Source organism: Cyphellophora europaea (genome assembly GCF_000365145.1).
Source record: "Cyphellophora europaea CBS 101466 unplaced genomic scaffold supercont1.3, whole genome shotgun sequence".
Classification (NCBI taxonomy): domain Eukaryota; kingdom Fungi; phylum Ascomycota; class Eurotiomycetes; order Chaetothyriales; family Cyphellophoraceae; genus Cyphellophora; species Cyphellophora europaea.
This window is the reverse complement of record NW_008481809.1, coordinates 1688136-1710198: the sequence shown is the minus strand read 5'-3', so window position 1 is coordinate 1710198 and position 22063 is coordinate 1688136. Positions and strand designations below refer to the sequence as shown.

General features: G+C 54.3%; 8 protein-coding genes across 8 annotated transcripts; 5 read left to right on the top strand and 3 right to left on the bottom strand.

Moving 5' to 3' along the window:
- Positions 1–1437: 1437 nt before the first annotated feature.
- Positions 1438–4729, top strand: HMPREF1541_03545 (uncharacterized protein; the record flags this gene model as incomplete). Its single annotated transcript, XM_008717896.1, has 2 exons — positions 1438–1681; positions 1728–4729. The coding sequence occupies 2 exons, from the start codon at positions 1438–1440 to the stop codon at positions 4727–4729; spliced, it is 3246 nt and encodes a 1081-aa protein (XP_008716118.1).
- Positions 4730–6349: 1620 nt separating this feature from the next.
- HMPREF1541_03544 (uncharacterized protein) lies at positions 6350–7845 on the top strand (the record flags this gene model as incomplete). Its single annotated transcript, XM_008717895.1, has 2 exons — positions 6350–6369; positions 6474–7845. The coding sequence occupies 2 exons, from the start codon at positions 6350–6352 to the stop codon at positions 7843–7845; spliced, it is 1392 nt and encodes a 463-aa protein (XP_008716117.1).
- A 626-nt stretch (positions 7846–8471) lies between these two features.
- On the bottom strand, positions 8472–9941 carry HMPREF1541_03543 (agmatinase; the record flags this gene model as incomplete). Its single annotated transcript, XM_008717894.1, has 5 exons — positions 8472–9384; positions 9437–9451; positions 9521–9611; positions 9663–9759; positions 9807–9941. 5 exons carry the CDS (start codon positions 9939–9941, stop codon positions 8472–8474), a joined length of 1251 nt encoding a protein of 416 aa, XP_008716116.1.
- A 659-nt stretch (positions 9942–10600) lies between these two features.
- On the bottom strand, positions 10601–12160 carry HMPREF1541_03542 (uncharacterized protein; the record flags this gene model as incomplete). The annotated part of the gene is made up of 1 exon (XM_008717893.1): positions 10601–12160. One exon carries the CDS (start codon positions 12158–12160, stop codon positions 10601–10603), a length of 1560 nt encoding a protein of 519 aa, XP_008716115.1.
- A 1021-nt stretch (positions 12161–13181) lies between these two features.
- Positions 13182–14876, top strand: HMPREF1541_03541 (uncharacterized protein; the record flags this gene model as incomplete). Its single annotated transcript, XM_008717892.1, has 2 exons — positions 13182–14645; positions 14694–14876. The coding sequence occupies 2 exons, from the start codon at positions 13182–13184 to the stop codon at positions 14874–14876; spliced, it is 1647 nt and encodes a 548-aa protein (XP_008716114.1).
- A 124-nt stretch (positions 14877–15000) lies between these two features.
- On the bottom strand, positions 15001–15840 carry HMPREF1541_03540 (dephospho-CoA kinase; the record flags this gene model as incomplete). Its single annotated transcript, XM_008717891.1, has 1 exon — positions 15001–15840. One exon carries the CDS (start codon positions 15838–15840, stop codon positions 15001–15003), a length of 840 nt encoding a protein of 279 aa, XP_008716113.1.
- Positions 15841–16095: 255 nt separating this feature from the next.
- On the top strand, positions 16096–18431 carry HMPREF1541_03539 (uncharacterized protein; the record flags this gene model as incomplete). The annotated part of the gene is made up of 2 exons (XM_008717890.1): positions 16096–17589; positions 17637–18431. 2 exons carry the CDS (start codon positions 16096–16098, stop codon positions 18429–18431), a joined length of 2289 nt encoding a protein of 762 aa, XP_008716112.1.
- A 2599-nt stretch (positions 18432–21030) lies between these two features.
- On the top strand, positions 21031–22011 carry HMPREF1541_03538 (uncharacterized protein; the record flags this gene model as incomplete). Its single annotated transcript, XM_008717889.1, has 1 exon — positions 21031–22011. One exon carries the CDS (start codon positions 21031–21033, stop codon positions 22009–22011), a length of 981 nt encoding a protein of 326 aa, XP_008716111.1.
- Between the last annotated feature and the right edge of the window lie 52 nt (positions 22012–22063).

The following is a 22063-nucleotide window of genomic DNA, read 5'->3' as shown; positions in this document are numbered from 1 at the left end:
GACCATTGCTTAGTACAGAGGTCTGTCAAGGCGTCGACGACTTGCTCCCATTGGATCGGAATCTGTTATGCGAAGGCGGCGTGTCCGCGACCCTGATCGTCCACGGCCCGGGAATGCTGTCATGATACCCACGGGTAGAGCGGGTAGCGGTGCACATGCCGCGGGGTCGCCAACGGCGAGGTGTAGATGCAAAGACGATGCAGAGACCCAGTGGACGGAGCGTACCGATTTGATCACTACACAATATGTCAATCGTTCGATGTAAATCGTTCGGTGAGCTAATCGCGCTGCTAAGCAACGGCTCGAGGTCAGTGTCCGCGTCCGCCGATTCGGAGCCCCACAACCGCACGTTGGTGTTCGTAAAGTGGAGAAGAGGCCCACGAACTCTTTTTTAAGGGCTGGACAAAAGTGGCGGTCATGCTCGTCGACCGATTCTGAAGATGGAGATGTTCTAGAGAAACCGAATTCCCTCACGATACGACAATCTGTCACTGGACCCATGCGCTGCTATCCCTACACCAGTCACGTGGCCATCAACGTCGTATTGCATGCGTCCTTGACTCAATACTTAACGACACTGCTCAAATCCCAGAAATGCGAATTCCCACCCGTGTGGTCCGCAGCAAAGGGGTGCAGCAAAAACTTTAATTTCTTCACCGTAAACTCTGTGCGAGTGGCGTGTAGCGAGAGCTGAGACGTCCGCCAGGACTCGGATGTGTGTATCTCTCACTTCGTACCGAGAATCTGGTATCGAGGAGCTTGGCATGCGCCAAGGTTCTGGCCCGCATGATTCTTGTTGGGGAATCCACCTGATATGGCGTCCGCCGAGAAAGAGACCTTAGAACGCAGGCAGTCGTGTTCGGCAGTTGTCCTTTAGCCCGAACAGGTTCAGCGGCGGAATCTTTTCAACAGCTGTGTGAGTCCTGACAGGGCTGGAGTCGAGCTTTCATGAAAACTATACGGGTGCTATGCAAGTTGAGGCATCAAAAGGAGAAGAATTTCCAACTAGCGAACCAAGACATCAAATCACGTGCTGTCACGTGATAATGGCTTGGCACAGAAACTGCTCCCGGGTTCTGCCGAAGATGCAGCGAGATTGCGCATCTTCTGCGTACTTCGTTGCCTCAAAGGATTTGGTCGACAACATCCTGAGCCATCGCGACTACAGTACATCCATCGCTATCACTACCAACGATTAACAGAACGCAGGGCCACTTCCTCCCCACACAAGACTGAGACATTCGCAATCTCAGTCTCCACGAGCGCCCTAGAATCCTCTCCGACCATTTTATGCAACCTGCCCCTACTCAATCCTTACAAGACGCGTCTTCAGTAGAGCTTTCCCACGATCTTTTCTACTCCCGAAATCATGGACTTCAAGAACATCCCCAGCCGGCCTCTGGTCGCCTCTACCCAGGCACCACTGAGCCAGGCTTCATGCATCAAGACGACTGCGATGCCCTCTCCGTCTCTTCAGGGGGTACGTCTCGTGGTCGACAACGCGATCTGCGACGGCTGAGTAGTCGTGATGACTCGTCGTATTCAAGTTCTCCTGGCAGTCGTATCGATGAATATGAGCGCAGGCACACAAAGCCGAAGAAGCGAACTGGTGACATGATCTTTGAGATTGTTCCAAGCAAGCACAATCAAAATGGTGTCGCCATCGAAGAGTTTCCCAATGGTACGGATTTTCTCAAGTCCAGCTTCACTTTGCTAACCTACCCAAGAGGTTTTGACCCACATCCTCTCTCATCTGCCACCCGAAACCCTATCGTCCATGAGCCTTGTCTCTCGTCGATTCCACAAGCTGGTCACCACTCCCCCCGCGTGGCGGATTGCTTTTGCTCGCTACTTTCCCGCCGCGGAAGCCCTAGCTACAGGACCCAAACTTGCAGTCGATGTTGAAAAGTCCCAACGACGATCATTCACTCGCCTAAGCGCCCTGGCCTCCTGGAGAAGTGAGTACATTCTGCGTACTCGGCTCATCCGTTCCTTGGGAAGAGGCCGTCCTGCCATTCGCGCTGTTCCGAAACCAAGTATCTCACGCTCTTCGGCCAATGCGGGACTCAATGCGGCAGTCACCACTTACCAATCAGGTCTGATGTTTCCCATTAGCCACATGCATGCCACCTTTGGCGTAGGTCTGAACAAGACGCAGCCGCTGTTCATCCATGGCGCTGCCGAGCAAGGTCTGGTATCCAGCAGCGATCCAATGACTGGCAAGATCGCCCATTGGGGTCTAGCTGACTATCAAGCCTTTCACCATTTTGGGGATCTCTATGCCGGTGAGGCCGAGTACGGTCTTGGGCCGGGAGATGTCGTTGGTTTACCCAATTCGCTAGATGTCAGCCAACCCTACGGTCGAGTCTACGGTGAAGGTTGCCCGGGTGGCCGGTTGTTCTACACTGCCTCTAATGAACAGCGAGGGCGCTTTCTGCCAACCTCGTCCAGCGCCAACCACGCTCTTGGTATCCCGGAAGTGACCATGATCGGGTGCTCAGTAACATCAGTTTGGATGGCCAAGTCCGAAGCTGTGTTGAAAGTGACTACTGGTGTTTTCGGATTGCTGGCCGGTTTCTCAAATGGTATCGTCGCGGCCTACGCGCTGGGAAACAATCCTGTCTACGATCGCCGGTACACTAAAGGTGAAGCCACGGCCAAGTGGGTTCTTTCTCCAGGCGTTCCGATTACTGCTATCATTGTTGACGAGCACGCTTCCGCCCGCAAACTTGCTGCCGGCCGCGTTTGGGCTGTTGCGCTCAACGCTTTAGGCGAGGTGTATTACCTGACCGAGACACCGTTACGTCCAGATCCTCAAGGCAAAACTACTGCTGCCGATATCGACTGCGAGGCTTGGCGTACTGGCCGGAGCGTAGAATGGGCTCTTGTTGAAGAGACTCGGAGAAAAGCGAAGCTTGACCCTTTCAGCACGTCCGACGTTGATGGTAGCTACACTCCCAGGATATCTGGCGACCGTACAGCCCTTGATAAGGAGCAAAGAATTGCAGAAGCCAAGGAGGTTGAGAAGTACATTCAGTATCCGCCAAAGCACTTCCGAGCCATTTGTGATGGTTGGGACATGCAACGCAAAGCCTTGGTTGATTTTGGTGGGGATTGTGAATCGATCGTTATCATCAACCGCGGCCTGGCCGGTGACCCAGCCTCTGTGAAGCGCTTCACGCGCCATCGCCAAAAATTGTCTCTCAATTATGACCTCGAAAAATGGCCCACCGTACGGCAAGCCGCCCCCCACGTTTCAATATTCGGTGGTGTGGCTACTGCTTCTTCTGCATCTCCGGCTCCGAGCGTGCCACGCTCACGCACCTCGAGTACGGAGGACGTCGCAACACAGTTCCAAGTTGAATGGCGCACCTCAAGCTTCGCTCTTGGAGAAATGCGCAATGTTCAGATCACTACTGTGGCCATCGACGAGTCGGACTTCGCCTGTCTGGCAACCATGGAAGACCCATTACTAGGAATGTCTGCGGTCTCCGGTGCTTCATCGCCGATTGCTTCGCCATTGGGACGAGGACAAGTAATTGCAGCGTCGTCAGATGTGCCTGGCCACCGGGCACGGTTCATGGCTGTTGGCACCAAGACTGGCGCTGTTCTGCTGTGGAACATACGGGCTAGCCTCTCGCCAGCGGTAGGCGTCGTCAACACCGTGACGCCTGTGCGTGCCATTCACACGAAGTCACCTGAAGTCTCGTCGATTGCCCTGACTGCCCTCTATGTTGTGCACGGGGGCAACGACGGTCTTGTGCAAGCCTGGGATCCGCTCACCTCGACTCTGGAGCCCATCCGCACCCTCAACTCTCGCTTTTCGGATCGCGCCCGTCGCCGCATCGCCCAGGCCGATGCTTCGGCTCAAGGGGTCGGTCACAACTACTTTGCTGCAGCCGCAATCGTCTTGGACCCAGACCCAACCATCTTACGTGGCATGGTATCCCTCGGCACCCATCTTCGCTATTGGTCATATAGCTCCACTGCCGCCGATGCCTACAAGAGTCGCAAACGTGGACAACTCAGTCGGCGTTCTGGTCGAGGTAGCAATGACGGCGGAACAGATCACAAAGTTACTGCGACCGGCCGTGGCGTGCTCAAGGATTATATCGTCAACGAGCAGATCGAGATGGAACGCGAGAAGATCGCTCGACGCAAGGCACATGAGAGGCTCAGCGGTCGCTTCGGCACCACTTTGCTCGGGGAAGACGCCAGTGAGGAAGAGCTTCTAGCATATGCGACCATGTTGAGCGAAGAGAGCCTCAAGAGCGACGCAGTCAAGCGGGCCAGCCAGGACAGCAGCGCTATTGCCAGCCCACATCCATCTAGCAAAGCTGAACAAGTGGTCGCAAGCAATCCGGGTGATTTGGATGCGGAACTGGAGGAAGCGCTCCGGCTGAGCTTGCTAGATAGCGAGCAGGTGGCATCTTCGTCATTTCCGCCTCAGCAGATCGACGAGCCGGCACTCAGCATTCCGATCCGGTATGCCAAGGGCGTCAAGCGCACGATGGGGTCCGCAAAAACGAATACAGCCGCTAGTGGTAGCAAGACACAGAAGGAGGCCGATGACCTGGAGTTTGCTCTCCAGCTCAGTCTCGCTGAAGAGCAAAGCAGGCTTGAGGCCGCGGACGAGTCGCAATTTCCGCCGTTGGAAAGCAGGAGCAGCAGCGAAGATAGTACGCAGAGCGGGAAAGGGAAGGGCAAGAGAAAGGCGCATAGGGGATGATGGGTCAACATGGTCAGCGGCCTTTTGGTGACATGTTTCGTTTTCGGGAGCGGACTTTTTACTTCACAGCGATGAGCAGTATCCCAACCATGCATGGGATTCTAGCATCCAGCCAAGCGTTGAGCATAATCACTGATTGTATCAGGACCAGCCCAAGGCTGCGTCTTCAACACTTTTCTTCACCACCTATATTGCGACGGACGGCAGCCCGCAATTTCTCGATGCTCACAGCCAAAGCGACCGATATCTCCCGACTAATCTTCCCTTCGTTCACAGTCTATAATCCCTCACCACCTACCTTCCACATCCCGCCGCCCCACTCCCCACTTTCCCACACGCAGCACTTGAGTTTCCACCCCCTGCCACCTGAGCTTGTCCTCTCCGCCGACGTTACACAGCATGGTAAACTCAAAAGAGAGCTTATCCAGATACGGCACAAGGCCCGTTGGCGGCCGAAGGTGATAACTCGCGATTTGTAGTGTGATTAAACCCTGGCCATGTGGATGTTGAGCGTTCGGCTTCAGATCTCAAGCTTTCTTCGCAACTAACGCTAGTGACCAGCATTAGTGTACCGCTGTCACGGACTCACGGGGAAGCGTGTCAGGATGAGAAAGTAAAATCTCGGAACATTCAACATGGGGTTTTTCCGCTGCCACAGCAAAAAGCAAAAAGCGCATCCAAGCGCCCAAGGCATTTTCTCGGGGAGGCGTTCGGGAACGCTGAGTCTGCATAATCCGAGTCATGAAATTAAGTGCGGGTCACCGCGTTCGGCTTTCGGCTGCTCTCCCCGATGCACGGGCTGGATTGGCTTGATGAGTGATGTGATTCATTCCGCAGGGCAACATCACCTTGCGGAGTTATTCCGATTTTCACCGTCTTGATGCAAACTACTAGTAGGCATGATGTTAAACTTCTATTACATCAAGGCTGCCGAGCAAGGCACGTTGGTGCGATAGAGGACATACAGCTTTCGTGATGGGGTTGGAGACAAGGTCGAGGGCCCCACTTGACCATCAACACCACAATGTGCACGGCCTTGTCCAACTTTTGCAGAATGTTGACGACGTGCCAGACTGGTAGAAAGACCAGGTGATAGCAATGAAAGACAACGGAGGGAATTTGTACGGTGCACAGGCGAATAGTTATAGATCAAGAATCACCGGCCCTAGACGTTTCTGTGGCAACTCAACTCAACGCTCAGAGTCCACGCTGCTAACGCCGTCCACACTTCCTGCTATGCAGTTGCTTCACATCCTGAGGTCAGTGTCAACGCTCTTCAATTGTAACCTGTGGCACCGTGGTACACTGTACGGTAAGCAGTTGCCAATATCCGGTGGTTTCCGCTAGGCTCGGAAAATTCCGAGAAGATGTTGTAGAAATGATCAGTTCAGGCTGAGCGGTAGAACCCGAGACGGCGTCGGAGGGCGCGGTAGTTCGAAGTCCGCTTGTAGTACGATGGTATGCTGAAGACAGACACATATCACAAAAGGGACCGTGGACGGCTGCGGAGGGCCGAGGGGTGTGCACTTGCTTGGAAGACCCGACGAATATAGTTGCTGAAGTATACATTTTCAGATACACAGCAAAACGGATATTATTGGCACAGTCCCACCAGTCAACATGGCAAGCGATCATTTCAAGTATGTTGCTGGCGTATTTCCTTTACCTGATAACACGAAATTGGCCATTTTACAATAACTATAGGTTGATCAGTAACATTGTCAGCTGACAATCTTCATTGTAGGTGGAACGAAGATGACGCCCGCACAAAGTTCGCAGAGGCTCTCTCGGCTATGTATGCGCAAGAGGTGCCACTATACCAGGACCTAGTGAGCATCGTCAGAGATGTGGATCAATCAGTACTAGCAAGCTCAAAACACCCAGTCCAGCACATTGAACCAAGGCATCAGATCGAGAGGCACGGCGCCATCAGACTGGGCACAGAGCAAGAATTACGTAGCATTTCACGACTCTTTGCACTTTTTGGAATGCACCCAGTCGGATACTATGACCTGACCGCGGTCGGCTTCCCTCTCCACGCCACAGCTTTCCGGCCAATATCAGAGGAGTCTTTGGCGCATAACCCCTTCAGGGTCTTCACCACACTCTTGCGTCTAGACATGGTCCCCGAGGCTTTGCGTCGGAAAGCAGAGAATGTGCTCCAGCAGCGTCGTCTCTTCAGTCCTCGCCTACTGCAGCTCATCGATCGAGCCGAGACCGGCTCGCTCACCACCAACAAGGGATTCGCAGAGTTGCTCGAAGAAGCCTTACATATCTTCCGATGGCAGTCCCGATCAACGGTGACTTACGACGAGTACCGGGCACTCAAAAGCGAACACCCCATCATCGCCGACATCGTCTGCTTCCCAAGCGCTCACATCAATCATCTCACACCCAGGACTCTCGACATCGATGCCGTGCAGAGCGAGATGGTCCAGCGTGGCTTACCCGCCAAAGAGAGGATAGAGGGCCCCCCTGTGCGCACCTGTCCGATCCTGCTCCGACAGACGAGTTTCAAGGCGTTGGACGAGCGTGTCGTGTTTGAATCAACCGCAGCGGCAGGGGTCACTGGCACGCACACCGCGAGATTCGGTGAGGTCGAGCAGCGTGGCGCAGCACTGACACGCAAGGGTCGCAAATTGTACGATCAGCTGTTGGCACAAGCGACGCAGGAGGCAGAGACCTCGGGTACTTGCTTTGACGCTGCAGTTCACAGCGCTTTCAAGGCCTTTCCGGATACCTGGTCGCAGCTTCGCGAGCAAGGGTTGATTTTCGTGCGGTACAAGGTTGCTACATCAGGTGCTCGGGCCGCGTCGAACAAGTTTCCGTCGGGGGAGTGTCTGGAGATCGACGACCTGCTGGCAAGCAAGCTGGTCGAGTTCGAGCCACTGACCTACGAAGACTTTCTGCCCTTGTCGGCAGCGGGCATCTTCCGCTCAAATCTGACCGGCGTAGCGATCAATTCTCAGCAGCAGGTGGACGATGACCACCGAAGGGAGTTCGAGCTTGCTCTTGGTCGGCAACCCTTGGATGAATTCGGACTCTATGCTGCGCTCCAGCAGGAGAGTATCGATAGGTGTGCGGAGGCTTTGGGTGTGGCGGGGATTGTTGCATAATACTAGCACCAACGGTTTGCTGCTAAGAACGTCCGTTAGAGAAGCACTACTCCGTGGGTTCGTGTCAGTGTAAGCTCTTCTGTCATCTAAGCTCATGCAAGCATCGCTACATGTTGCTTGAGGTGTACTGTCAGCTTATACACCCTGAGTGCACAGCCGGTGTCCTCGTTACTTTGGACCCACCTGCCTGTCAAAGCAGGAGGAGATGAATTTACCTCCCTTGATTGATGGATTTCTGACCCACCTGCTCTAACAAGTAGGTAGATCAAAGTAACGAGGACAGCGGCTGTGCACCCTGGGTGTAGGTCCCACGTGAAATGGATTGGGATTTAGCCACGTGGATTTGATAAGCTTTATATTTCTGCCCCTGAGTGGCCGACTAGTAGACTTGTCCGTAATATGGATTGGCCGGCGACGTTTCAGTGGTCTTTCGATGATCAAAGGCCTTTCGGCTGGGAAATATCCCACCGGCCTACGGACCGGCAATCAAGTCCATGGCGCACGAACAATCTTGCCAAGACAAGCCCTGTGCCTCATCTCATCCACTGATACGCCCACTACTGCCTTGTTGCGCAGTCATGCTCACCTACTTGGACTCAGAGATATTGCGGAGCGGCATGTGAGACTCACATCTCACCGCCATCCACATAGCGTCTGTCGTAGCCTTCACCGTCCACAGCCCTCAACCTTCCAACCTCTTCCTCCTTCTTCTCGCTGTGATCGATGCTCAGCGGTCCACGCTTGACCATGACGGTCATGACCTCATACAGCGCGTCCGCGGCCGCCATCGTGGTCAGCTCCGCATTGGTGTCGTAGGCCGGCGCCACCTCGACAAGATCCGCCGCCACAATGTTGACACCCTCCAGACCCCGCAGGATGGTTCGGAGCTCTCTTGTCGTCCAGCCACCCGTTTCCGGGGTGCCGGTTGCTGGCGCAAAGGCCGGGTCAAGCGTGTCAATGTCGATGGACAGATACACGGGGTTCTTGGTGCCGACACGTTCCTTGATCTTCTTGATGATGCCTTCGGTGCCAAGGGTATCAATCTCCCGTGCCTCGACGCGCGTGAAGCCGACGTAGCCGTCGTTCTCATAGTCGGTTGGACCGGACAGGGTAGTGCGGATGCCAGCGTGGATGTTGCTGTCGTTGGCGAGCAAGCCTTCCTGTGATGCCCAGTAGAAGTACGTTCCATGGTTGATGGCCGCCTGCTTGGAGGGTGCGCCACCGAAGACCTTGGGCTTCCATGTGTCCAAATGGCTGTCGAAGTGGATGACACTGATGGGACCATAGGCGCGGTTGATGCTGCGCAGGAGCGGGAGCGTGATGGTGTGGTCACCACCCAGCGTGATGATGCGCGGGAGCGTGCGGCCTGACTTGCTGATGCCGGGCTCGGCCGCAGCGGTGTACGGGGCGCGGGTCAGCAGAGTGTGGTGTCCTTCTTCGATCTGCTGTAGAGCGTAGGCATTGTCGTAGGAGGTCACGGGAATGTCGCCGCAGTCGAGGACCTTACCCCAGAAATTAAAAGGATTGGCGTCCATGGGACTGGTGGAATCAGCTTTGCACCGCTACCAGAAAAGAGTGCTCGAGGACTTACACATTGTACCCGCCGCTAAATCCGAGTTTTCGTGAGCCTTTAAACAACAAAGAGTAAGTCAGTGGGTCTTGCATATAGACGTACTAGAGATTGAGGCGTCTAGAACCTTGACGAATGCCGCTGGGGCCGAAGCGAGCTCCTGGGCGATAGGACGTTCCCGTGTCGAACGGAGCACCTGGGACTGTTAGTGACCTTGCTTCAGACTCTTGCTCAGCAGCTCATGTACCTATGAATGCGATGTCATATTTCTCTTTGTCGCTGGCGAGGCATGGCCAGTAAGGCAGGCGCCCAAAGGTCGAGATGCCCGAGAAGACGGAATCAGCCTGTATCTGTTAGGTCACTGACGAAGCTGCCGGAAATACAAGCATACCTGAGTGCCGCCATCACCTGGGAGGGTGTTGTACCACAACGAGCGGTGCGGCCCCTCAATTGGGGTTTGATCATGGTTCGCATGTGCAATAGCACAGCTAGCACATGCTGCGGTGACGAGAGCCTTGAACAACATTGTCGCAGGTAGACCTCAAGAGTGTAGACCTGAAAGAGTGAAGAGGACTTGGGATGCAGCAGCAACGCAGACTGAATAAAAAGTTATCCTACCTGAGGTGCGGGCAGCTCAGTTTACGCAGCTCTAAGTGGGGAGCTGTAGCTTCCTCCGGGTTCCTTGCAGCAATGACTACACGATCAGCGTGCCGTTAGGTAAGGCTTCACCTGCTCCGGGTGAGCATGTTCGGGTCCGACTCAGCTATCGAGCTCTCTCGTAAGCGGCAGGGGAGTCGGGCGTTGCTGGAGTGCATGGCAGTCGGTGTGTCGACCGCATGGCCGGGTCCAGACAACGCTGATGTCCATGGACCATTGCGCAAGTCACGGTGGAGCATTAGACAGAGAGTAATACCCTGCTGTCATCGAGCTCGAGCTTGCATCATCTGGCAGGAATGGTGCAGATCCTTATCAGTAACACCACTCGCGTTTACAAACTGTTTTTGCTGACATCTTTCGAGGGTTACACGCTAGTCCTGAAATAGAAGCCAAGAGCTTTTCTTGGTTCACGAGCAGTATGTTCACCATTCTGCGCTGTACACGAGACGCGTTGCTCAGCGGGTGGAAAGAAGTCAAAACTGTTCGTAATACATCCAAGCTACCACTATACGTCATATGTACCTTTTGTCACTCTATTTCACCGTTCTCGGTCCCATCTCGCGCCTCGCTGTCCATCCGGGCAAAAGCCCTATCGACTTGCTTCTCCCAGTTGCTCCATGCCACAATAAGCCACTCCAAGATGCCGACAATATACAACGCAATGCATTGACCCACCCAGAGTCCGGGCAGGCCCCATCCATGGAACGCGAGCCAGATGCCCAACGGCAAGGCTCCGCAGTAGTAGCTGATAATGTTCACAGCCGCACCGATCTCTTGGCGCCCCATGCCTCGTAGAGAGCCACCGCAGCTGCCATTGAGACCGTCGGCGATCTGGAAGAGCGCAACGTAGGGCAGGACCTCCGCAGTCAGCTTGACCACTCGCTCATCGTCGTTGAAGATCTTGGCGAAGTGGTTCCGCGTGCCCATCAGGATAGCGAGCACTAGCCCTCCCATGAACATGCTGAGCCATGCCGCGGTGTTGGCAGATCGAGCGGCACCTTTGGCGTTCCTTGATCCTAGCATATTGCCAACACGTGCACTAGTCGCAACGCCGATGCCGAACGGAATTGTGTTCAGGACCTGATCTGCAGTCGCAACCACACTCTGGGAGGCAAGCGGGATCTCTCCCAGCTTGCCGGCTGCGAGCGTGACAATCTCGAATGCCCACCACTCTGTGCCGACATGGAAGAAGCCAAGAATGGCTAGTTTGGCAAAGGCTCCCAAGTTTTGGAAGCATTTGCGACTCCAACCTCCCCAACATTCTCCTCCAGCCACGAAGCGAGCATAGAGGATCAAGCCCAGGAAGGACAGCCAGTAGCCAATGCCGGTAGCAAATGGAGCGGCGAACAATCCCCAGCCCGCGACATATACGAACAAGTAGTTCAAAGCCGCGCTGATAGGTGAGGTGATGAGCAGAACATAAGTCCCAGCCCTCATGATTTCTTGTGCCTGAAGGTACTTCTTCATGGTCTCGAAATAAATGTAGCCAAGTCCTCCCGGGATCAGGCAGGTAAGAAACTTGGCACTGTCTCTCGATAGCTGGTCGCTCTGGCCAAGAGCCTTGAAGACTGGTTCGGAAGATGCCCATAAGATTGCGATAGGGATATAGAACAATGTGAGTACGACGAAACCCCGCTGCAACAGAACTCCAAGATCGTGCTTGTTCTTGCTGCCGGTGAATGACGAGGAAGCCAGAGTGTCTAGCGCGGTTGAGCCACCCATGCCAACAAGCCAGGCTGAGCACATGGCAAACATGTAAGAGAAGGCCGCCGTGGACAGATCCTGTGGCGACGCTCGACCGACTATCAAAATCGAAATGGTCTGCAGCGAATTCTGCAGCGTGTACGCCAAGATCACCGGCACAGAGCCTTTGAGCAGTACCCAAAATTCGTGGAGTACAAGTCTCGTAGTAGGTGTTTTATCCTCGGGAAGGATGTCGGCAGCCTGCTCTTCGACATCGCGTTCCGGAGCGGATTTTGGCAACAGCGACGTCTGTTCCGTTGGTTCATTGTCAGTCTCTTCAACAATACCCAGAGACCTCCTCCGTTCGCCGTCTGCCCATTCTTGATTAGCCTTTCTCCCAGGCATTGAGCCCTACCATGTCACTCACCAGACAGCGAGGTGCTATAACGCCGCATGTTTAGCAGAATGGTTCAACACAACGTAAAAGAAGTGCACTCAAAAATAACGTTGCCGAGAAAACGAATCCGAGTTCATGCTACTCGACATATAGAATGTTAGTCGCTGCCGAGACTCACCATGCACCTTACAAATGGTCCACCAGCAACGCCATTCTTCTCCGAAGATCCAGCTTCGGAGATCGCAATACTGAGCATGTAAGCAGCATCAGGCTTCACACGTAATGGAATTTCACCCAAATCGAAACTTGGGCAGAAGCACAGATAATGTGAGGTAGGCGTCCTCCAATCACAGAAGACGATTCCTTATCTCGACCTCTCGACGATCTCCACTTGCACAACCCACCCACAGCAGCACGTTCGATCTGGGACCCCGGTAGACACGCCGTCATGACCGTATAAGCCACTCTGTAAGTGCTCTAACAAAAAGATTACCGGCAGCCGAGCCAGTCGCCGTTGTCGCCGTCGGTGCGTCGCTTGACCCTTTCGAGGCACCAAACCAGCCCTGTGGTACCCACGACATCGCCCCTTATCTCTCACCCATAGTATTCGGGGCCGTTTAGAAGTCGCGTGGTGGCTACTTCGCGTTATGGCCCCCCTGGGAACATCAATAGTGTGAGTCTCGCCCACAGTCTCGCCTGCGATGGGCGTGCATGAAATCTGATCTCGGGGAAGCTAGAAGACTATCGCGGACGAGAGCGTTCAGTATCAAGCCACTTCTGAGTTTTTTCTTTTCCTTGAGGATCGCTCATTCACTGACGGTGGAGGTTGCGAGTGTCTTATCTGACGCTGTCACTCTGTTTTGTCATCCCTGTGGCTCGCGACTTTCCCGCGCCTGGCACAAATACCTGGGTACCTCCCTCCACGTGTCGTTTGTGTGCATATGTGCCGAGCGCGAGCTAGTCGTCATTGCAGCACTTGTACTTTCTTCGATCCGTGCAAACAAGTGACCAGCAGCAAATCTTTCAAACATGGCCGAATTGAGCGAGAAAGGCCCCATCACCCCGCCGGGCGCGACTGACACGGAGGCTGGGATACCGCCCAACATGGCCGACGTCAAAGAGAAACTGGAGCGCAGCTCCGTCGCGCCGCCTCCTGTCGGCGTCGACACCATCGTCGCCCGCGATGGTATTCGCTTGCATCCACAGCCTACCGCCGACCCGATGGACCCCCTCAACTGGACATCCCTGCAGAAACACAGCATTCTCGCCGTCATCATGTTCTTCTATTTCATGTTCACGTACATCACCACGACCACGGTCCCATCCTTCCCCGACCTGCAAGAAACCTACGCCATCTCCTACTCCCAAGTCAACTGGACTGTCGCCATTCCGGCATTGGGGCTGGCCGTCGGCCCGCTGATCTGGTCGAGCCTGGCTGACATCTACGGCCGGCGTGTCGTCTTCCTGATCGGCACCGTCATGGCCTTCGCTGCCACGATCGGCGCCGCAGAGGCCAAAGGCTATGGCGGCTACATGGCGGCAAGATTTTTCCAAGGGCTGGGCACCAGCCCTGCCTCGACTGTCGGGTTGGCGGCCATCAACGACATGTTCTTCGAACACGAGCGTGGCCAGAAGATTGGTCTGTGGGTGCTGGCGATCGACACCGGTTTGCTGGTCGGGCCAATATTCGGCGGCTTCCTCAACATCGTGTCCGCGGCCTGGATTCAATGGTTTTGTGTCATCTTGTTTGGCGTTCTGTTTCTCTTGGAGCTGGCGTTCATGCCGGAGACGCTGTACCCGCGGAACCATATGCTGACCAAGATGCCCATGGTGGGCGACGGAGATCAGATGGTCGCCGACTTCGAGAAAGTAGGGCGTCGACGCAGCGACCCGAGTGTGGTGAACTTGCCGCGCACCAAGATGTTGCCGTTCATCAACTGGAAGCCGGTTCCAGGAATGCAGCACCCAAAGCCATGGGATGCACTGATCAGGTGCGTGCTCATGTTCAAATTTGCACCCGTGGTGATTGCGGTGGCAATATATTGCTATTTGTGGTATTGGTGGATCTTGTCGGTCATCACAATGCTACCGGCCGCCTACATCGACTATTCGCCACAGATCCAGGGCTTGTTGTTCATCGGTCTGCTCCTCGGAACACTGTTTGCAGAGGTGGCTCTGGGCGGCAGCCTGTCAGATATGATCTGTGCTAGGCTGACGAAGCGGAATGGCGGAGTGAGAATCCCGGAGATGAGGCTGTGGTTGATCTACCCTGCGGGCTTGTTGACCAGTATCGGCCTGATCATCTGGGGCATCAGTGTGGACAGAGCATATCACTGGATGGTGGGCCAGGTGGCCTTCTTCTTATTCGCGGCTGGTATCCAAACGGGTAACACGATTGTGGCCACTTATCTCGTGGACGCCTATCCGTTGCAGAGCATGAGCGTCGTCACCTTCTATGCCGTGTTCTTGAACTTGTCGGCGTTCATCGATCCTGTAAGTACACAGCTAACATGGCGATGATGGTTTGCTAATCTGCGTTAGTTCTTCATTGCCCCTTGGCAAGCCGGCTCCGGCTTCACATGGTGTTTTGCTGCTCAAGGCATCATCACTGCCTTTGGTGCCATGCCGCTGTTCGCTCTGCTGCAAAAGTATGGGCCGCAACTCAGGCAGAAAGTTGGACAGCCTAGCTGGGTTAATCCCGAGTTTGACACATTCTTAAGCTGAAGGGTTGATGTGGACAGTAGAGAGCGCGTATGGTGTACAATAGATCTCTCATATAGCTAGCGTCCAAGGCGTGAACGCAACTTGCTGCTTTCCCGCACTCTTGTTTTACACACCTCCGCATAGATCAAAGCTTGGCTTTTGGTAGCTCATGACCGCGCTCTTTTTGAGCCCTGCGTCGTCGCCACCAGCCGAGCAGCACTTCCCAGCTTGCCACACCCACCATGAAAGGCGGACACAGCAGAAGAGCCCAGCTCCACCACCATGGACTTCTGCTGCGAATCTTCGCCAGAACATCCGCCAGCTGTAGTTCGAGGTGCTCCTTCTCGCCGTCATTGTATAGGACGTAGCCCCGGCCCTCGCCTTTCATTTCCGCGCGCTTCGCCTTCTCACGTACATCAACTTGGCTGGCAACTCTGTTCTGCGCGTCTTCAGCACTCAAGTGCTCATCCCGTTGACGCAATCTTTGCATCTGTATCTTAGGATCTGAGACAGCAACCACGATTGTCGTGGAGCAGAAGATGTCGAGACCGGACTCGAAGAGCAGGGGAATGTCGAGCACCACCGCCCAATGTCCGCGGATATAGTAGTACAACACACTCCTTAGCATGTAGAGTCGAACAGCTGGATGTACAATTCCGTTCAATTTCTTGCGGTCTGCAGTTCGTTCTTCTGAATTACCAAAGACACGCCGTCCAAGTGCGGGGCGGTTCAACGGCCGACCCTTGCCATCTGGCCCATTTTCACTGCTGCCAGACAGGGGATCATCAGCAGGAAGCAGCAAGTCTGGAGTCGATGGGCCAAAGGTGGCTACTATGTTGCGGTAGCCCCACGTGCCCGGCTCAACGGCCTTGCGGGCTAGGACATCTGCATCGATGAGGGGGAGGGAGTATGGCGGGGATGTAAGGAGGGCAGCTGTTGTGGACTTGCCGGTCGCGATCGAGCCGGTGAGACCTATGAGCAGCATCGTGTCAGTAGAGCCTCGTACGTCTGCAAAGAGTACTCTGCACTTGATCTCGAGGTGAGCAAGCGCAGGCAGTGAAAGGTGCGGACCGAGGTTCGTAGACTCAGCCTCGCCTCGTCATCCCAAATCCACAAGGCTACGCTAGTGGCAGGCCAATCTATATTTGGCTTAGGATGGAGGCTGGGACAACGCCCATGTCTCACCCCAAACATCATCACCAACTGACCTCGCCATCCTTCTCTGAGTCTTCAAACAATCATGGAGAAGGAGAAGGAGCAATTACTATCTGAACATGAGCTCGATGCTCGCCCCCAACCCAGCCGGGTGCGCAGGCGTGCCGCGGTCTGGACGCTGGCGGCTGGCACGATACTCCTAACCCTGTTGTTGCCTGGTCTGTCTGGGCGTCTGAGAATGGCGTGCGGCCGGAGACTTCGACCGTGGACTCCGGTGGAGAGCATGAATGATGGAGATGTCTGCATGTCTCCGGCCTGCGTGCATGCTGCTAGCGAGTTGCTGTATAACTTGTCGCCTGACTACAAGGAACTGGACCCGTGCGCCGATTTCGAAGAACTTGTTTGTGGTGGTTGGAAGGAGAGGCACGATCTACGACCTGACCAAGGGGACGCTTTTACCGGCACCATCATGTCAGAGAATTCGCAAATGCTGCTCCGACACATCCTTGAGGCGCCTTACCCCGAGGACTCTTCTCATTCTATCTTTTCCCCGCTACAGCTGGCCGCCGAGGAGCATTCCGCCGACCTTGCCAACTTCAAGAAATTGCAGGACGGCTACAACGCATGTCTGAACGAGGACGCTATCAAGAAGGACGGCACCGCGCCTCTGGTGCAGATACTGGATCAGATCAAGGACCTTTACAAGGTCGACAAGCCGTGCCCCAGCGGCGAAGATATCGCTAACACTGTGCTCTACCTTGCGGAAAATGGCATCACTGCACTCGCTACGGCTTCGACTGGAGCGGATGACAAGAACCCCGACAAGGTCATCATTGCTGTCTCCGCGCCATGGAGAATTGGTCTTCCCGCAAAGGAGCGCTATGACGATGAGAAGCTTTTGGACTTCTACGAGGGTACCATTGGCAGGATCTTCCAGCACATGCACCTGACATCCCAACCCGTTCCTCGAAAGGTTATTCAACTTGAACAGAAGCTTGCTGCTGCGTCGCCTGATGCGGAAGACATGAACGATGTCACTCAGTACTACAACCCAATGTCGATCAAAGATGCTGAGGCTCTGACGCCCAAGCTGCATATTTCGAGAATCATCAATGGTCTCTTGCCGAAAGGCGCTTCGGTTAGTGGTGTCATCAATATGACGCCAAAGTACCTCCAAAAGCTGGCTGGGATCATCGACGAGACCGACCGCGATACCTTGCGAGGCTATTTCTATTGGAAAGCCATTCAGGCATATGGCCCCTATATCGAAGCCGATGTGTTGAAGCCGCTGAAGAAGTGGAACAATTACCTTGCTGGCAAGGACGCTGATGCCGAGGAGGAGCGCTGGAGGACATGTGTTGACCACGTCGACGATGGCCTGGGATGGATTCTGTCTCGTTTTTTTGTTGAAAAGGCTTTCTCCGAGAAAGCTAAAGACTTTGGCGATCGCATTGTCTCCGATATCAAGAATGAATTTATCGAGAAGCTGAAGAAGACTGAGTGGATGGAGAAGGAAGTACAAGAGCTTGGCATCGACAAAGTCCACAACATCGTCCAAAAGGTCGGCTATCCCACCAAGGTCAGTACATGTTGTGAATCTCATGAGCTGAGCTAACCCGCAAATAGAGCCCCGAGATCATGGATCCGTCTAAGTTGAAGAAGTACTACAAGGACGTTGAAGTCAGCAAAGATGCGTTCTTTCAGAATGTCGTTTCAATGACTCGCGATCAAGTCGTCAAAGAGTGGGCTGCATATGGCAAGCCCGTTGACCGCAATCAGTGGGACATGACTGTTCCTACGGTCAACGCATACTACAACCCTCCGGGCAACGAGATCGTCTTCCCAGCCGGCATTATGCAATTCCCCGTCTTCGACGCCGAAGTTCCTGAGTACCTCTCTTATGGGGCTTTCGGTTCAGTCTCTGGTCACGAGCTTTCTCACGCCTTTGACTCCACTGGGCGTCACTACGATCAGAACGGCAACTATACCGATTGGTGGACTGAGAATACTGTCAAGGAATTTTCCAAGCGTGCCGACTGCTTCGTAGAGCAGTACGGTAATTACACCATTGATGGTCCTGAAGGCAAACCACTCCATGTCAACGGCAAGCTGACGTTGGGCGAGAACATTGCCGACGCTGGCGGCGTCGCTGCTGCATTCAGTGCCTGGAAGAAGCGTGCAGCGGAGAAGGCCAACCAAGACCTGCCTGGTCTCAGCCACTTCTCGCAGGAGCAACTCTTCTTCGTCAACTATGCCAATTGGTGGTGCGGTGCCACAAGGAAGGAGACAGCGATCAATCGTCTTTACACAGACCCGCACGCACCTAAGTGGGCACGTATCCTGGGTACAATGGCAAACTCGAGAGACTTCAATGAGGCGTTCCAGTGCAGGAAGAAGGAACCGGTGTGCGAGCTGTGGTAATGTATGGAGGTCTCCTTCTTGTCAACACTTTTCATTCCGTACGTTCGCAGCTATTTTGACTCTGTATGCAAATTCATTCCAGCTTTGAGGGGCATCCAGACTCTTCCGCCCATTACAGTGCCGACTGGTCTAGGCACTGCACGCACCCAACCTAAGGGTGCGTCTGGTCGTCGATCGTGTCAAACATTCGTATTTGGGCCAATTCAGCTGATTTGCTACAGAAGGCCGAGTCCACCCAAATAGTTTCAGTCTCTGACTGGACTGCCGAACACTGGCTGCAGTCTATGTCACATATGCTGCCTCCTCCCGATGTTCCAGGGGTCTGCCCTGCCTCACCGCGATCATGAACGACAACAACTCTCGCGTCACACAGCTGTATAAGACTGCGCAGTGTACATTCGCCCACTTCCTCACAGCTCCAAGTATGACGACTTAATGCCAGACCAAGTTGCTACATACGGGCCATGAGAAATGCCATATTCCTTGTTCAACAATCTAGCTACTTCGTTTCAAGAGGCGGAAGACCTCGTCGCCACTAAGCGCAGCCGCCTTGCGCGCCTGAAGGCACGCTATGACAGCCACTCCGCCTGCGCCCCAACACGCAGCACCCGTCTGAATCAGCTAGCACGGAGCAGCGACGATCTTGTCAAGAGGAAAAGTGAATGCCGGAAACGCATTATGGAAGAACAACAGCGGTTGAAAGACTACGAAGCGTCACGCACCGCCATTGCACACGAGCTCCGGCTTCTGGAAATGGAGGCGGCAACGGGTGCCGAACTCAAGACTCAAGTGTTGGAACTTCAGGACGAAATCGTGGCAGTCGACGATGAACTGCAGACTTTCAAGCACCTCGCCCGAAAGATTGAATGGCGAGCACGACAAAGCACAGACACTCGGAAGCACGATTTCCGAAAGTCGAAGTGCTCCGTTCCAGACACTTCACAGTTGCAGATTACTGCCTCTCCACCAATTCAGAAGCAAGCTGGCGTTGAGGTGTGCGTTCCACTGAGACGACCGATACAGTGCGCATCGGTCGTGAAGACGCCGGAGCCGGCATCTACTATCACTGTTGCCACACGCATACAGTCACCACGGCAGACGTTGGAACCCGAAGTTTTGGCGGAGAGGACCAATATGACACGCTTAGCGAGGTCCTGCGTTCTTGTGCCGTCGATTGAGCCCAAGTGATGTTTGCAAGGCCGGGGCATTGCCATTAGCGGAAGATCATGCTCCTGCATTGCTTTTCCTGTTCGCCGTCCTGCTCTTTGACGAATCATGCCAAAATCTCGCTACTTTGAACGCGTTACCAAGTCAGCTCTTAGACAGGTCTCCATCATGTTTTAAATCAGCCTGACGCGTCCCATGCCACTTCCAACCACCTCTTACCTGTCATATGTCGGTTCTCAATTTGATGTATCTTCACCTCCGTCTGTTGCGGCATTGACCAACTGCAGGCACCACTCATGCGACTAACATTATGCCACGTAGAATTTCTGAACTCAGTCTACGATGACAAAGTCATAAGGCTGATCTGATCTACGTACCACCTATGTATGTATATTCGACTAATGCTCTTCCATTCCATCTTCGCTGATGGCCTTTCCCGGATAACTTTACAAAATCTCTCGTCCGTCCCCTTCCCCATTGAAGGACTTTTTCACTTTCCAACGTTCCTGCATGGGATGGGTCTCACGGCACACTAGGTTCCACACCAAGCTCCAAAACAGTGTCGGTCCACTCAGCTATCATCTCAAGCTGGAAGACGACGTCACCAGGCAAGATAATGTTTTCAACGTCCATCTCTCCGAACGACCTGGCCCACCGGCATTGAATGCTCCTCCCGCACCAGCAGTGGTGTCCGCTGTGCCAGCCCTCCTTCGGCACAGCAATTGTCTCGTGTCGTAGGGTGGTGGACAAAGGACAGATGCCAGATTCTACGTCAACTCAGGACGGAGGGCGTGGCTTCCAGCGGCATCGCCACGCACCTTGGGACGTCCAACGAAGCTGTACGCCAGAAGTGGAGGAGGTTGGAGAAGAAGAGAGTGTCTACAAGCACTAGTCGTAGAAATTCTGCTGTGTGATGTTTGGTGGGTCGCCTTTATATATTAAAGTTATGAGGTTGGTGTGAGTATTACACTGGACCTTAACGCGTTATGAATTCTAAGGGTCTATGCAGTGGCGCTGTCGACCGGAACGACGAATGGGTCGTCCTTGTATCCGGGTCACGAGTACAATATGAGAGGCACTATGCTCGAAGTGCTCCGCCAGGAAAAACATGATTGTTTCTTTGACCTTTTGCTCTATTGATTCTTCACTAGGCTTGCTAGAAGCGGCGCAGACGATCCGACTTGCTTCAACTACCAACCAACTATATCTTTGAGCTTGATTAGAGGTCTCTCTTAGAACCCGATTCATTGGTTGATCGATTCAGGCGCATCCGGAGATCCACACTCCATCTCAGTCATGACCCGACGTGGTCAACGGAGAACGACGCTAGTTCGACATTGTGCAGCTACTAACCCCCCCTCGATCGAGAAGACTCTATACATTTCTCATCCACGCTGACCTGACACAACAGGCCCATGATATACCTTTCGCCATGGCGACCATGGAAAGGATCTTCGGAAACTACGAGTCGCGCAAGGCTGTCCTAGAAAAGAGCAGCCACCGCTTCTCTCAGGGCCTCGCATGGGTGGCGGGAGAGATGGTGCCTTTCAACGATGCCCGAATCCCTCTCAAGGATCAGGGCTTCCTACACAGCGACCTCACTTACGACGTGCCAGCGATATGGGATGGGCGTTTCTTCCGTCTCGATGATCACCTGGACCGACTTGAGGCGAGCTGCAAGAAGCTCCGCTTACGCCTGCCCAGGCCGAAGGACGAGATCAAGCACATACTCCTCGATATGGCGGCGCAATCCGGCATTCGCGACGCTTTCGTAGAGCTGATTGTTACGCGAGGCCTCCAGGGTGTTCGTGACGCCAAGGCGGAGGATCTCGTCAATAACCTGTACCTGTTCATTATCCCCTACATCTGGGTGATGGCACCCCAGATACAGCGCAGCGGTGGCGACGCAATCGTTGCCCGAACCGTCCGGCGAGTTCCTCCGGGAGCCATGGATCCCACAGTCAAGAATCTGCAATGGGGTGACCTGACGCGGGCAATGTACGAGGCGCGGGACCGCGGCGCCCAGTATCCCTTCCTGACCGATGGCGACGGCAACCTCACCGAAGGTTCGGGCTTCAACATCGTCTTGATCAAAGACGCCGTCTTGTATACGCCTGACCGAGGAGTCCTAGAGGGCGTGACCCGCAAAAGCGTCTTTGATGTTGCGCGAGCGAACGGCATTGAGGTACGATGCGAGGTCGTCCCAGTCGAGCTCGCGTATGAAAGCGACGAGATCTTCATGTGCACTACAGCTGGGGGTATCATGCCCATCACGAGCCTCGACGGTAAAAACGTGGGAGATGGAAGAGTTGGACCGATTACTAAGCGAATATGGGATGACTACTGGTCGATGCACTGGGACTCAAAGTACACCATCAAGGTCGAGTATGCAGATAGGGCTAGCAAGCTTTGATGTGTCCTCCACAAGGATCCGTTGGCTGGTTCATCGCTTTTCGTCAATGATA